Source organism: Tasmannia lanceolata, unplaced genomic scaffold (assembly GCF_043159265.1).
Source record: "Tasmannia lanceolata isolate RefF3 unplaced genomic scaffold, GAP_Taslan_0.1 ptg000037l, whole genome shotgun sequence".
Classification (NCBI taxonomy): Eukaryota; Viridiplantae; Streptophyta; class Magnoliopsida; order Canellales; family Winteraceae; genus Tasmannia; species Tasmannia lanceolata.
Genome location: NW_027518714.1, coordinates 45512875 through 45529615, shown reverse-complemented (window position 1 = coordinate 45529615; position 16741 = coordinate 45512875). Strand labels below are relative to the sequence as shown.

The following is a 16741-nucleotide window of genomic DNA, read 5'->3' as shown; positions in this document are numbered from 1 at the left end:
GTTATTGATGAACCATGAGTTTACCATGCCATGATCCTTTTGTAAAGCCGCTATGCTATCGGATTTTTATCTGAAGCACCCTAAATATGATGGTTATCCGTTTAGGTTTGATGAGCCGTCATGACCCTTCTTACAATTGTTGTACTGCTGGTTCTTACCTTGATGAGAGATGTGTTTGTATTATCTCTTGTTTCAATTTGTGCATAACATTCTTTCTAATTATCTTAATTTAAATTAGTATTCTTACTTCCATTTCAGGAGTCTGAGTTAAGCAAAAGCCATTGCTCTGAAAAAAGTTACCATTTCGTAGCCTACTTGGTCCCGACAATCTTCTACGTCGAGACTAAGTCGTAGATCTTCTTCACCTATCTCGCCAGCTGTATTTCCACTTGTCTCCCCTCGTCTTAACCAAATGGCCGAGTCAAATGAAATGTTAGCTGAAATGAGGGACATGATGATGAACCTTACAAGAGAGGTGTCTTCCCTAAAGGAAGAGGTTACTCAGTTGAAGAGCGAGAAAGCCGCTACCTCGAAGGCACCTGTCGTCCAAAATCCTCCCAATGTGATTCCTGGCTTTGTTCGGTCTGTCATCTCCCCCGAGGATGATTTCTTTGACGAGCAGTATGTAGAGGAGAACTGTCTCCCGCAAACAGTCAAGCCAGGCAAGGAGAAGAAGTTGGTTGACAAAGTTGAAAAATTGACCCAACAAGTAGAAAGCATGCAAGTTAAGGGCCCAAAGAAGATCAATATGTCCGATTTTTCCCTTTTCCCTGGTGTCACCCTTCCTCCAAAATTCAGAATGCCAGACTTTGATAAATATGATGGAACGGGGTGCCCGTGGAGTCATCTAAGGTCGTTCATTTCAAATTTAGAAGGGTATGGGCTGTCTCCAGAGCAGATCGCTAAGGTATTTCCGATGTCTCTGACAGGAGTAGCTAAGAAGTGGTTCCTTCATCTGAAACCCGAAGAATTCGGAACTTTAGACGAAATTGCCAACAAGTTTGTTGAGCAATTTTCGATGGAAGAAGGGATAGAAGTTACGAAGAGGGATCTGAAAGCGATCAAGCAAGGACCCCAGGAAACATTTACGTCTTTTGTAAGAAGATGGAGGAGAAAAGCGGCCCAGATGACTAACCGCCTTTCTGAAGAAGATCAGATCAAAATTGTGGTCAAGAATTTGTCTCCGCAGTACTACTACTTCATGGCGACGCAGTATTATTCTGATTTCAATCACTTGATCAGGATAGGAACCATAACTGAAGATGCGTTGTTGAAGGGTTCTCTGGCGAAGTCATATTTTCATCCGCGGAATGGAAAGAAGCCAATGGTAGTTTCAAAGCCTGAAGTTAACAATGTGATTGCTGCTCGCCCTATAAGAAGAGTTATAGCAGAGACGGAGCAGCCAGCGAGGAAAGCGCCAAGGCATTTTGATCCGCTACCCTACCCTTTATTTGTCGCTCTCAAGAAGTTACTAAGAGATAAAAAGATCACTCTCTTAGAACCGAGACTTCCACCACCTATTCTCCCCAGACATTGGCGTGAAGATCAGCATTGTGCATATCATCAAGGAACAAGGCACATATAACTGCATGGCCTTGAGGCATAAAATTCAGGATATGATAGAAGCGAAAAAAATTGCTGTATTTATGCCAAGCACTACCCGGAATCCATTACCAGCTCACGCTGCGCGCCCTCCACCTACAGTTGGGGCGGTTTTTGCTGAAGAGCCTATTCTTGACCCTGTTTCCTTGATTTGTGTTATCGCTTCCGATTCACCGACTGTCTTGGCATTTGGCGAGGAAGTTGAAGAAGTAGAGGAAGAGAAACCTTATGTGCTGGGCGGAGATGAAGATGACTATGCCGAGTCTTCTGTTGGTCCTTATATTCTTCAATGTGATGAAGAGGAAGTCCGAGATGTGGCTCCATATGTTCTTAGCTTTGATGACGATGACTTTGATTTTTTGAACGATCAATGTGACGAAGTCCGCCATGTTACTCGAGGTGGGCGAATTTTCAAACCCGCCGAGTTAAGAGCTGAGAACCCAGCTGAAGTGGTGAGGGCCGCAGAAGCGCAGAAGCAGAGCAAGCCGAATTGCGAAGAAGAGGATGATGATCTTTTACGTCAACTTAAAAAGACCCAGGCTAATATTTCAATTTGGGGTTTGCTTATGGCTTCCTCAAACCACCGTCAAGTTGTACTAAGAGAGTTGAATGCTGCACAGGTATCTGTAGATATTACATCTGATGAGCTGGCTGGTTTAGTAGCGATGGCTAGGATGTCCAAGACTCTTTCTTTCACTGATGAAGATCTGACATCTGAGAGTTGCAATCATACGCGTCCACTGAAAATCACTGTTATCTGTAACGGTAAGAAGGTCCCAGATGTATTAGTTGACAACGGGTCCGCACTGAACGTATGTCTGTTAGCCACTGGTACTGTCCTGGGATTTGGACCGAATGACTTTATCCCTTCTAAGCAAGGAATTTTGGCGTATGACGGTACGAGACGTGATGTTATTGGAACACTAGCAACCGAAATTCAGATAGGAGGAGAAATCTTTGAAGTAGAGTTCCAAGTGCTCGATATCAAAGCGTCTTTCCTTCTCTTGCTTGGCCGACCTTGGCTCTATAAGGTTGGAGTTATCCCTTCTTCACTGCACCAGAAACTGAAGTTCATCAGAAACAACAGGGTGATAACAGTCAAGGGTGATCCTGATTTAGAGGTAGGCCAGATTTCGCAAGAGGGTACCTCAGAAAAGAAAAGTGATGTTAGTCTAACCGGGTTCTTTGTAGAAGTCACAACCATATCATTTGAGAAAGCAAAGAATGAAGAGATTTTGTTCCTCACCAGCACTAATCCCCGGATTGTAAAGATGATGCGTAAACAGGGGTACCTTCCCGGTGCAGGTCTGGGTCACAATCATCAGGGGATAGTCGAATGGCCTGTAATGAGAAAGAATGAAGGGTTGTTCGAACTCGGATATGAACCTTCTCGTGATGAGATCAAAGAAATGAGAACTTACATGCGGAAATGGTCCGAGCTCCGTCGCCAGGGTCTAGGGCTGCCAATGAAATCATTTAGTCTGATCAGAAATGGTAAGTACCGCAGAGAGGGAGATGACTTTGCATTCTGTGGGTTTGCCGAGCCGTGGGTTGATGAGCTAACAGGGCAAGAGTTTCCGGGGTTTGAGATATTTTTTGATATGGAGCTGCCAGATGAGTACCCGAGTTTGCAGATTCATGAGATCGAACCAGAGGTGGATTGGGCTGATATCCTTGAACCGTGTCTTCTGATTTCCCTGTTCCAGGTTGAGTTACCGATTGTAGCCATGATCGGAGGAAATGCGCTGATCCTTAATCCTGAAAGCCTTATCACCCCAGCCGAGGGACCTCTCACAAACTGGAGTTCCCAGGTCATACCCCAAGTCGTCATCCAGTACAGTCCTGTTTCTATCAAAGAGTCCGTTGTCTCTAGCTATATGTCCATTTCCGAGTCAAAAATAGAGTTTGTTATATCTGATGTTTCTTTTGATGCAGGTACAGTTGTGATCGAGCCCGTTGATGAGGAGTCTTTTGATGCCGTTTTTCAGTCTGATGCAGAGTCCGTCGCATATTCCGTTGAGTCTACCGAGTCTATTAAGTCCGCTCATACGATAGTCCAGTTTGATGATGAGTCTGTAAAGAGTTCTAAAGATTTCAATACTGAGCCCATTGAAGGCACGTCAACAGATGTAACTTCGATTCTTTTGAATGAAATGAATGACTCTTCTTTTTATTCGCCTGTCTCCACTTCAATTTCTGCTTCTCTATCTGATCAAATTGATAATAATAATAATCAAGACTCCCCCTCTAATGAGGATGCAGACGAAACTCCCCCTGAAATCAAACACATGATTAGGCAGGAGGAGCAGCGTCGAGCAAAACCATCCAAAGAGAAAATCGAGACCATCAATATCGGTGATGAAACCCTAATTCGGGAAATTCGAATTGGCAAAACATTAACTCCTGAAGAGCGTGCGGAATTAATTGCCCTATTAAAAGAATTTAAAGAAGTTTTCGCTTGGTCCTATGATGACATGCCGGGATTAAGTGGAGACATTGTTCAACATATGCTTCCACTATTCTCAGGTGTCAGGCTGAAAAAGCAAAAACTCCGAAAAATGAAACCAGAGTGGGACTTGCTAGTCAGAGATGAAGTTCAGAAACAATTGGATGTTGGCTTCGTACAAGTTGTTGAATACCCTGAATGGCTAGCCAACATAGTACCGGTGCCCAAGAAGGACGGAAAAGTCAGGATGTGTGTGGATTTCAAAGATCTGAACAAAGCAAGTCCGAAAGATGATTTTCCTTTGCCACACATTGACATCTTGGTGGACAACACAGCAGGCCATGCCCTCCTTTCATTTATGGATGGATTCTCAGGATACAACCAGATTAAGATGGCTCCTGAAGACATGATCAAGACGGCCTTCATCACTCAATGGGGGACATATTGTTACAGAGTTATGCCATTTGGACTAAAAAATGCTGGGGCAACGTATCAGAGGGCTGCTACCACTTTACTGTATGACATGATACACAAAGAGGTCGAAGTATATGTTGATGACATGATCGTTAAAGCGAAGACCAGGGAAGAGCATGCAGGGGCATTGAGAAAGTTCTTCCAGCGAATCCAAAAGTTCAAGCTCCGTCTCAACCCGAATAAGTGTGTATTTGGGGTTACATCAGGAAAACTGCTGGGATTCTTGGTCAGCCAGAGAGGGATTGAAGTAGATCCGCAGAAAATCAAAGCTATCCAAGAAATGACGCCGCCAAAGACTGAGAAGCAGATCCGTGGGTTCTTAGGAAAGGTCCAGTACTTGAGAAGGTTCATTGCACAGTTGACAACGACTTGTGAACCGATTTTCAAGCTCTTAAAGAAGAATGCTTCAAAGAAATGGAACGAAGAGTGTCAAGAAGCTTTCGAGAAAATCAAGCAGTACTTGGCTTTACAACCAATTTTGTCGCCAATCATACCAGGACAACCGATGTTGCTGTACTTGTCTGTTACTGACACAGCGATGGGGTGTATGTTAGCACAGCAAGATCCAGAGTCGAAGCGAGAAAGAGCCATTTACTACATCAGCAAGAAAATGTTGGAGTACAAGCAGAAATATACCATTCTGGAGAAGACTTGTCTGGCACTGGTTTGGGCTACGTAGAAGCGCACTGGTTTGGGCTACTCAGAAGCTGAGGCATTATTTGTTATCGAGTAGGGTTCTTCTACTCTCACGGATGGACCCATTGAAATACTTGTTTGAGAAGTCAGCCCTCACCGGGAGAACAGCCAGGTGGTTGTTGTTATTGTCTGAGTTCGATATCACTTATGTCACTTAGAAGTCAATTAAGGGGCGCGTGATAGCTGAGTAGCTAGCTGATTCAGCAGCAGAAAATAATGAATTTTTGAAAGCAGAGTTTCCAGATGAGGAAATAATGACTGTGGAAGATGAAGTTCCAGACACAAAGTGGTTGATGTACTTTGATGGAGCAGTCAACAATCGAGGCCAAGGTATAGGGGCGGTGTTGGTATCACCAAGGAAAGAGTATATCCCTATATCCATCAAACTTCAGTTCAAGTGCACAAACAATATGGCAGAATACGAGGCATGTATTGCAGGTTTGGAAGCAGCCATGGCCTTGGACATTCAGGACCTAGATGTATTCGGGGACTCAATTCTGATTATCTGTCAAACCAACGGAAACTGGAAAACAAGAGACGATAAGTTGATCCCGTATAATACGTACCTAGAGTCTCTGGTCAGAAAATTCGGAAATATCACATTCACTCACCTATCTCGAACAAAGAATCATTTTGCGGATGCATTAGCTACTCTGGCTTCAATGCTCGATATTTCTGCATCAATGGAGGTTTAACCATTAGAAGAACGGCTTCAATGAGACCCGGCACATGTTAACGCTATTGAAATAGCAGCGAGGTGTTCAGATGGCAAGCCATGGTACACAGATATCAAAAACTTCATCTCAGGCAAAGGACATCCGCCGGAAGCTTCAGGAAAAGAGCGAAGGTCTCTTCAGAAATTGGCCTCTAACTTTATCATCTGTGGTGAGAAGTTGTACAGAAGGTCATTCGATGGAATCCAACTTTTGTGTATAGATGAGGATCAAGCCGCTGAACTCATAGAGCAGACACACGAAGGAGTCTGTGGACCGCATATGAACGAAAAAATGCTGTCAAGGAAGATTCTTAGACTTGGATATTACTGGCCGACAATGGAAGCAGACTGCTACGCCTATGTGAAGAAATGTCACAAATGTCAGGTCTACGCCAATCTCATCCATGTGCCGCCTTCTCAGTTGCATTCTCTTACTTCACCATGGCCGTTCTCGGTATGGGGAATAGACATTATCGGGAAGATAAGTCCAAAGTCTTCTAGTGGGCATGAGTATATCTTGGTTGCCATTGATTACTTCACAAAGTGGATAGAAGCTGCTTCGTATGCGTCATTGACCTCGGCTTATGTTGCAAGGTTCATCAAAGCGAATATTATTTGCAGATATGGAGTACCAAATGAACTAATTTCAGACAATGGGTCCCATTTCAAGAAGGAGGTGGTGCATCTGTGTGAAGAGTTTAAGATCAAGCATCATAAGTCTTCGCCCTATAGACCTCAAACGAACGGAGCTGTTGAAGCTGCTAACTACATCAAAGTGATCATTAGCAAGATGACCGAGACTTACAAAGATTGGTCGAGCAAACTCCCGTATGCTTTGTGGGCCTATAGGACGTCGATCAGGTCCTCTACAGGTGCAACTCCGTATTCTTTGGTGTATGGAATGGAAGCTGTCTTGCCTGTTGAACTGCGAATTCCCTCCCTGAGAGTGATGATGGAAGCTGGGTTGCCGGAATCTGTTTGGGCTCAAGCTAGATATCAGGAGTTACAAATGATTGACGAAAAGAGGCTGAAAGCATTGTACCATGTTCATGGGTATCAACGCCGTGTCGAGAGAGCCTTCAATAAGAAAGTTCTTGTTCGAGACCTCAAGAAGGGAGATCTTTATCTGAAATCCTTCCGGGCACCGGTATTTGATCCCAGGGGCAAATTCAAGCCGAAATGGTCAGGTCCATACATTGTTGACGAAGTCCTGCCTGGAAAAGCCGTCAGACTCCTCGATGAAAATGGAGAAAAGCTAACAGAGCCAACAAACCTTGACCAACTCAAGAAATACTATGCTTAAAGCACCAGAAGGCCTTCCTTGGCCGACCAGAGCTTCAAACCAAAAATCCTTTCGTAAAAAAAAAAAAAAAACATATCAAAAGAATCCTTTGCAAAACCCTTGTGAACTTACACAAAATCAAATCCATTTTCTTTGAAAACCCATAAACTAGGGGCATTTGTGCCTTGAACTACGAGCGACCTGATCCTCATCCTTTGGAGGTACGTAGGTAGTCTGGCTAGTCCGGATTCAGTCGAAACCTTGGAAAACTTATCAAAACTCCGGTTTTTCAAATCCTAACCTACCCAAAAAGTCCTTTTGGTGCAATAGGCAAAGGTTTGTGGCTAAGAGAAAAAAAAGAAAAAGAAAAAAAATGGAGTCTGATGACCCGTTAGATCGAAAACCCGCAAGGGCGATCTAAGCAAAAGTTAGGGTCATTCACCTGCTAAGTTGAAAACCTGAAAGGGCGGCTTAGGCAAAAATCAAGGTGTGAGCCTAATGGATTGAAAACTCGCAAGAGCAATTCAGGCAAAAACTAAGGCAAGCGATCCGCTAGATTGAAAACCTGAAAAGGCGATTTGGTCAGTGGCAGGGATTTCTAAAGAAGCTGAACAGCTGAGGCAGACGAGACTTGTAACCCAGTAATGGCATCATTAAAGTCTGAATAGCGCCAGCATGACTTGCTTTGGTCTTTCTCTAAATTAGGGTCACTTAAGACTAAGCAATCGAAGGGGTTCAATGACCATGACGGTAATACCGAATAGGGAATGAATCATTTTTTAAAGCATGGTATTCAAGTCACTCTAAGGGTGGTTAACCTTCACCATTTAAAATATTTGTCAGGTCAGGAAGCAAGTTGAGTCTTTCTTGAAATCTAAGTCTTGTGTTTGTCAATGTCTTTTACTTGTCACTTGTCGAAGTCTATCGCGTGTCAAGTCAAAATATCCAAGGTCTTATATGGTCTGTACCTTTCCCAGAGCTGGGGTGACAGGCACCAAAGCAAGAAGTCTTTTCTTCGGAAGACAGATTAAATCAGAACAAGGTTCAGAAGAATAACAAGCTATCAGGCCTATTGAAATTTTGTTAGCTGGCAGATTTGAAAGAGTTCTTTCAGGCAGAAATGATCTCATTGTTGTCATGTTTCCTCTACACAGAGGGCTTTGTAAATCCAATATTCATAAAATGAAATATTTGTTTCCCTGCATTTGTATTTGCTTTATTAAAACTCTAGTCATGGAAGTATGAAATAACTAGGGGCATCTTTTATGACTTGGCAAATCACGCCAAGTCATAAAAGCTGTCAAATCCACAAGGGCAATCAGAATAAATCAATGTCTCCAGCAAGTTGAGATGAGAGAAGCTCTAGCACATCTCGAGTCAAACCTCCAAATTCCCCAGCTAAGCCTACTCCATAGTCAACCCATCAGCAAAGCTAGTTCCCAATGGAGTCTAACATCTATTTCCCAGAGAGTCCGCTGGCAATTGCTCAAAGCGTTTAATTCCCAGCAAAAATCTAATTCTTTCAAAAATGGGTCAGTACCCAAAATCCCAGCAAATCATGTGAGCCCGGTCCTCAGCAAGGAACTCGCACTCCCATTTTCTCGACAAGAGACAAAGTAATCTCCAAAGACATTAATCCAAATCAATCAATTCAAATCAATCAATCAATCAAAAGCGTGAGAGTATCAATCTTTTCATAAGAACTTTACTCCGCGAGCAAATTTCCATCGCTTGTTACTGCGTGAGGGTTCCGCATAACAAAGCTTTCCCTTTTGGTTAGTGCGTGAGGCTTCCGCCTAATTAAATTCCACCTTTTGTTACTATGAGAGGATCCAAGCCCATTTCATACGGCATCTAAGCCCGTCTCATACGACATCTAAGCCCGTCTCATACGGCATCTAAGCCCGTCTCATACGGCATCTAAGCCCGTCTCATACGGCATCCAAGCCCGTCTCGTACGGCATCTAAGCCCGTCTTGTACGGCATCTAAGCCCATTTCATACGGCATCTAAGCCCATTTCATACGGCATCTAAGCCCGTCTCATACGGCATCTAAGCCCGTCTCATACCGCATCTAAGCCCGTTCTTACATGGCATTCAAGCTCGTTCTCGTACGGCATCCAAGCCCGTCTCATACGGCATCTAAGCCTGTTTCATACGGCATCTAAGCCCGTTCTTACACGGCATTCAAGCCCGTTCTCGTACAGCATCCAAGCCCGTCTCATACGGCATCTAAGCCCGTTTCATACGGCATCTAAGCCCGTTCTTACACGGCATTCAAGCCCGTTCTCGTACGGCATCCAAGCCCGTTTCTACACGGCATCTAAGCCCGTTTCTACACTGCATCTAAGCCCGTTTCATACGGCATCCAATCCCGTTTTCGTACGGCATCTAAGCCCGTTCTCGCACGGCATCCGCCATCCTGAGGCATTCTTTCCAAAGTCTCCTGAGACTTTCCTTCCAACGTCCCCTGCGGCATCCTTTCCAAAGTCTCCTGAGGCATCCACTCTGAGTAAGACCCTTGAGGCATCTGACCCCTTTAAGAATTCAACCTTCGCAAAATCATTTTCGTTAATTCTTTCCTTCTTTAAACCAATTTCCAGGGCAGGTCAAAATCCGTTGTCCTTTTGGCTTTGACATTCGTGTGACGAGCACCCTCTGCCAAAGAGGGGCATCTGTAGACACCCCATTTTGACCTAGCCCCAATTTCCCAAAAAGTTTTGAATAAATCCCGAAATCCGAGCCCCGAAGCCGAACAAATAAGAGCTAAATGTTACCCCCCCATTTTCTACCCAGACCACCCCTCGTAGTTAAAAAGAGTAGTCATAAATACACTTGAAGAGGGCTGTCCGGAGGAACAAGGAAGGGGCATGAATATATCAGTTCCCTTTAAGCTAACCAAATGGAAGAGATCAAGGGTGGAGATTAGGCAAGGTAAATGGGCTTTGTAATGAAGGGTTTAGATCATACTGATGAAGATGTTTGGGCGATAAAAAAGCAAAGAGGGATCGAGCTAGGGTTTAGAGGGAGGAGGAGCCCCATCGCAAAAAAAAAAAAAAAAGGGAACCCAAGAGCAGAGAAGGCAGAGAGAGAGTGGAGAAGAGAGAAACCAAGAGAGCAAGGAAACCAGAGGGAGGGTTTGCTGCCACCATCGCCACCTCCACCGACGACCATTCTCCTCCACAACCCATTCTTCTTTTTTTATTTATTTTACAAACCCTCTTCCACCCTTCTTCAACCTACAACCACCTTCCCGCCGGCCACCGACCCTACCTCCACCAACAGTAGCCACCAAGGTAGAGACCGCCATCTCCATTGATTCCGGCAAGCTTGCCGGAATCCGGCCTCAAACCCGAAACCCAAAACCCATCTCCATCTTGCCACCACCACCACCGGCCTCCCTCAAAACCCCATCACCGCCACCATCTCTTCTCCTCCATCCAACCACCATCAAACCCATTTTTGTTTTTTTTACAAACCCCCATCACTTCCGATCATCTCCAACCTCTTCTTCCACCGAACCACCACCACCACCCTTCACAAACCCATTGCCGACGCCTCTCACCTCCATCCAACCACCATCATCTACCCCCTCTCTTCATCTCCACCACTAGCCTTCACCCCATCTCCGACCAAACGTTCTCCAACCCATCTTCTCCGATCACCAGCCACCGTAACCTCCATTACCATCATCCATCACTTCGAAAACCCTCTTCCACCCTCATCTTCTCCAACCCCCACCTCCAAAACCGAAACCCATTTCTACCCCAAACCCACTTCGAAAACCCATAGCCACCACCACCGGCCTCCCTCAAACCCTCTTTTTCTTTCTTTAAAAAAGAAAAAGAAAAAGAAAACAGAGCAATAGAGAGAGAGAGAGAGCTAAGAGAGAGGGGTTTTGGCAGGTTCTCTTCTCCGGCAAGCTCGCCGGTGCCGGCTCCCCACCTCCGCCCTGGCCGCCCACTTTCAATCATTTTCCTTCTTCCCTCCTACCTTTGCTACCTACTCAAACCCATTCCACCGAACCCCCCTACCCTCATCTTTTTAAACCTTCCTTATGATCACCATCATCTTGAGAAGTCTCGGATCCGGCCCCTTTTCTGGCAAACCTCTCGCGGCGATTTTCTTCCGCTAACATCGGAACCCGGCTTAGCTAATCCAATCTCTAGTAATTCCGAAGATTTCGTCGACATCAGTTGAAGTTCAACCATTCTACAGGTAATTTTCCTTTTCTTCTTATTCCGTCTGTAGATTTCAATGAGTTCATCGCATGAATTAGGCCCATGTCATTAGCATGTTCTTCGAATTTCTAGTGTAAACGATAGTAGGCATGAAAGAAAATTTGCTATTGGATTATCTATATTTCTCATTTGGGTGTCTTGACAATATGAGAGTAATCGATTTTGCTGATTGGAAGTTGACTCCCCCCATGATTTTGCTTTCCCATATTGTTTCACTCACCCTCTGCCGTTTCTTCTTTTGGGAAGCGATGTTCACACTGCAGAATGTTTCCTGACCCATCCCTTTGCCCTCCATGCCTCTATCCTTATCTCATCATTTCTCATGGGCTTAGGGATTTTCCTTTCTTGGAGGCCATCCTTTCTTACAGGACTCAAGGGTTCCTTCCTCTCCGAGATGATCATTTTCCACAGGATTAGGGATTAATTTCTTTCCTTCCTCGGGTTCATCTTTTCACATGTTCCATGGGATTCTCCTTGCGTTTCGGGATCTCCATCGATTTTGGGAACAATCGTCGGGTTTAGGCGATGACGGACGGCAACCTCTTGAGCCAAAACCCCCCTTTCGATCAAAAGGGATAAAAATACATAAAAATCAAATAACAAAAATCCAAAAAACAAAAAAACTCTCAAAGCATTTTTCGAAAAGCTGTTTCGAACTACGTTGGCTTGATCCCTTTCTACAGGGTACGTAGGCAGCTTGGGATTTTCGTCCCAAGTTCAGTCAAACTTTTCAATAAAATCATTTAAACCCTTAAAAAAAATCATTTCAGCATCTAAAAATATCTTTCAAGCTTTTCCCAAAAATACAAAAACCAAAACGGGCAAGGATGGTGATTGTCAGGTCACTCGGAGCCTTCTTTTCATTTCATTTCCGATTTTGATCGTGATTTGCCGGTTTTATCGGTTTTTCGACGTTTTATCGGGTCTTGGGATGGGTGACGACATAGCGTGGCCCCTTTACAGGGATTGTCTCGCTGAGCCCAACGATAGGCTATGACGATCGCGAGACTTGTCCGATTTTTAGCGGATCAGGATCACTGAGCTCGATTCCTTTAGAATCGCTCCCTGAGTCTATCGTATGTCTCATTTTCTTTTTTCTGGTATTTTGGGTTTGCGCATACCGCCTATTTTCTGATTCCTTTCTTCCCTCGCATCTTTTAGTTTATCGTGTGTTTGTCTTTGGTTCCTTGTGTGTTTACTTTCAGCTTGCTTATTCCTTGTGCGTTTAGTCTCACATGCTTAGCTGTAGATATTTACTGCTTTTCTGCTTATCATATCTGTTATTACTTGCTTAGCTGTAGCTGTGCATGCGGATGTTATTGCTCTCCTAGATGTGATGGGTTAGGAGTAGATGCGGTGAGTTAGGATTTGGATGTTTATTTTCTTTTGCCCATACCCCCGGGTCATGCATGCTTAGATATACGTTTCTTCGGGGATACTCGTTCTCATTCACATGATTTTAGCCCAAAACTCTTCAAAATTAATTAAAAATGGCATAAGAGACCAGGTGCTTGCACTTGGGCGAATTGGGGGCGCTTAATACCTTCCCCATTCGTCATCAGGCACGGACTTTTGTATCTCTGGTTATCCGTTGCAACAGAGTATTTCATGGGATCCAGGGCCTACTTCCTTGGATGACGACTCTTCTTTGTTATAGGTACATCTTGGTTCCGGGCTGGTCCTTGAATCGAGAGGTATCTCATTTATATCGCCACCCATGCTGTGAGTGGCATCATTTCGAGAGTTCCTTGGTAGAGCTCTCTTTCACATTGTGGGGATCTTAGAGGACAGACGTGGGATCTCGTGTCCCTCGCCACACCGTCCTCGGGATCGGGGTCCACAGGCATCACATCCCGGATAAATGAAATATTAATAGACACATCTTTTGCTACCATTTATCTTCTTCATGATTGCATTTGCCGACCACATGACTATGGCTTTTGCGGGGAAATGAAATATTCGCCTTATTCTCTTACTTGGGCCACCAGGTTACTGTGTAAAAGGGTAGTCATAAACAAGGTTTTAAATTTTGGTATCGGTAACCGTTTCAGCCCTCATTGAAACCAAAAATTTGAAATTTCGGTCCAAATTGCGTACATAAAAAGAATATATTATTTCATACAAAATTTCGGCCGAAATTTCTGAAATTTCTGAAAAAATGCTATATAATTAAAAAATTTGAGATTTTTGGGTTTAGGCAATTTCGGGTTTGGTGCTGAGTCTGTTGACCGGATTTCGATCGAAATTTAAAACCATAATCATAAATACATTAGAGGGGGCTGGCCAAGGGAAGAAAAGGGAGGCGAATAGATCACTTCCCTTTAGATTCCGCATGGGTCCCAGTGTAAAAGACACATCTTTTCCTACTTCCCAGGACTTTCCGCAATCTCCTTCATTATTTACCCCAAAGCTAACCACACACATTGAGCCAAAAAAATTGCCATCAAAGCATGGCCCACCACCAAATGAATAGTTCAATACATCCAACATCACAGAAACTTACAGATTCGAGAAATTACAACCAAGATATAAAACTAAAATCACAAAAATGTAAAGTAAAAATTGGAGTTCCAATATCGAAAGAAGGATACATTCATAAACTTAGAAAGAAGATAACTAGGAAGCCCTCTTAGTCTTCCTCTTCTCCAAGACAAAGAACCCAAAAAGAGAACCCACAGAAAAAACAGAGAAACAACATGCAGCAATTTCTAGAGACAAGTGTCTACCTGTGATCCCTTGGATTTCAAATAGCTTGCTCGTTTTCTGGCTATTGGTGGTTTGCCCAAAACCCAATTGGGTCCCTTCAGAATCAAAAGCATAGGCTCTAATAAAATAAATAGCCGTTGGAATATCTCTCTCAATCTTCCAATTAAAGCTCTCCTCTCTTTGGTTTTTGTTAGAAGAGTAAGCTCTCTCAACTATCTCGAATTGGCATGTCTTGTCTTTGGCCAAATCATCCACTACTTTTCTCCACGTTCGATCCTTTTGGCTAATGGGTGCGTAACACAGCTTCACCTTAACCGTCTTGTACTCGTTGTCGGTCCCACTAGCCAGAGTACTGTTTATTCCCCACGTCACGGTTATCGTGTCCTCTCCTGCTTTTAAAACTGTGGAAGGAGCAAAATTACAAACACCTCACCTTTAATGCATTAGGTGTGGCCTTTCAGTCAATTTTACTTGAATATGGTGAATTTTTTAAGTTCATTTTGGCTCGACATAATTTCTTAAATAAGAACTCAACTAAGTCTTTGTCCCAAACTATTTGGGATCGGCTAATGAATCCTTTAAAAAATTTCATGAAGAAGGTGAAAGGATTTATCTGGCTCAAATTGATAAGTCAAATCCTGACACTAGTTGGGTTCGTCAGTATGGATCATTTTCTTATCGAAGAAAATGAAATGAATCCTATAATTTCTTAGATAAGAAACCCCAAATAAAAGAAATTTTGGATTTATATGGAAACTCATTAAAATATTTCGCATCATGATCAGTTGTTTTTTTTTTAATTATTGCAATATTCTTATCTATGAAACGCTATAGAAATCTGAAGGAAGCAGTGGATTTCTGAGATTACTTAAGAAGCAGTAACATCAAAGAGTTAACAAAGATGGGAGAGAAAAATCAAAGCTATGTGATAATATTATTTTTTCTTACCTTCGGCTTGTTTTGGTGATGCTCCCACTACAAGTGTTCGAGGAAGAGAAGATAAGAGTACGCCTCCGTAAGCAGTTCCTAAGAAGAAGAGGAGGAGAAAAAAGAGAGGAGCGATGAAGAAATGTGAACCCATTTGAGAGGGGAAAAACAGGTGTGTAGATTTCTAGTCTTGGGGAGTGGAAATGGAGGGGCTATTTATAAAGGGGTTGTTGGCTTAGAACTCATCGAAGTCAAAAACCCAAAAAGAAATGAGGAAAAGGGTTTTTTCTCGAATATTAGAATGTAATAAATGACTCCAAGAGATATTGAAGGGGCATGAGACTGGTTAGTTTAAATGACTCCAAGAGATATTGAAGGGGCATGAGACTGGTTAGTTTAAATGACGATACTGAAGGGGCATGAGATTGGTTAGTTTTCTTTAACGAGTTAAATGGGAGGCGTTTTATTGAGTTGACTCCGTTGGTTGTGAGGGGAAAATAGATGGGTACTCTATTCATCCTGTCATTCTCGTGTTTCCTAGGCCACACAAAGAGGTAGAACAAACAAAAGGGTGGTAGAAACGAAGAGCCATTACTTTATGGAGAATGGTCCACTTGGCATAAAATATCTTCTCAAACTACACTTTGGGTTACATTGTAATTACTGTAATAATTAGCCGTGAATAGCACGTGTCATGCACGTGGGGAGGGAGAGAGAGAGAGAGAGCTTTTTTAGCAAGAAAACTAACATTTTTACAGTAGTAAGTCATATACAAGATCTGGGCAACTAGTGATCTTCGATAAACAGTTTAGATTGCAGAGCAAGATTAAGTGTTAAATTACTAGATTTATCCATTGATTAAGTAATTATAATGGGGTATAAGGATGATCAGTGCATTTTTAAGTGTCCTAGAGTAAGATGGATGTTTTAGTTAGGGGTGCGACTCGGGTTGGGTTGGATTGGGTTGAAGCCAACCCTAACCCAACTTGAGATAGCATTCCCTCAAACCTAACCCAACCCATCCCGGGCCTCCGGTTGAGCATGGTCAACCCTAACCCAACCTGCCTCTAAATTTCTAAACCCTAACCCAACCCATCTAACCAAAATCGGGTCAGGTTGGTTCTAGTTCATGTTGGGTCAAATAGAAAAATACAATAACCCATAGAAAATCAGGATAAAATTATGGGACGAAGGTCGGATTCGAGTCGGGTCGGCAAGACCTCAACCCTAACCCAACCTGAAATTAAATCGGGTTGGCTTTTCCCAACTCTAACCCATAGGAAATGCCAACCCAACCCGAGCCAAAATCGGGTTGAACCCGTCGGGTTCAGGTTGAGCCCGACCCAAGTTGCACCCCTAGTTTTAGTGCAGCTTAGATTAACTACATAAGGATAAACAATTAATTAAATTGATCTAGATCAGATCAATTAACTAATTAGGGTTATGCTATGTTATGGGTAGAACACTAACAATTATTTTTCTATATATATAAGAGGGTTGGTCTCTGCTGCCATCTAACTGATAATTAGAAGATCAATCCCATCTGTGATACAGTCATCTAGAAAGATAATATAAGATCCAACCCAGATTGATCATCTGCCATGGCCAATCGAAGTTCTTGATCCACTTTGCGTTCTAGTTTATTTGCATGG

At 43.2% G+C, this 16741-nt stretch overlaps 1 protein-coding gene across 1 annotated transcript; it reads right to left on the bottom strand.

Moving 5' to 3' along the window:
* Positions 1-14007: 14007 nt before the first annotated feature.
* LOC143861881 (high-affinity nitrate transporter-activating protein 2.1-like) lies at positions 14008-15403 on the bottom strand. Its single transcript, XM_077372834.1, has 2 exons — positions 15111-15403; positions 14008-14563 (listed from the first exon to the last, which is right to left on the bottom strand). Exons 1-2 carry the CDS (start codon positions 15241-15243, stop codon positions 14073-14075), a joined length of 624 nt encoding a protein of 207 aa, XP_077228949.1. The 5' UTR covers positions 15244-15403; the 3' UTR covers positions 14008-14072.
* Between the last annotated feature and the right edge of the window lie 1338 nt (positions 15404-16741).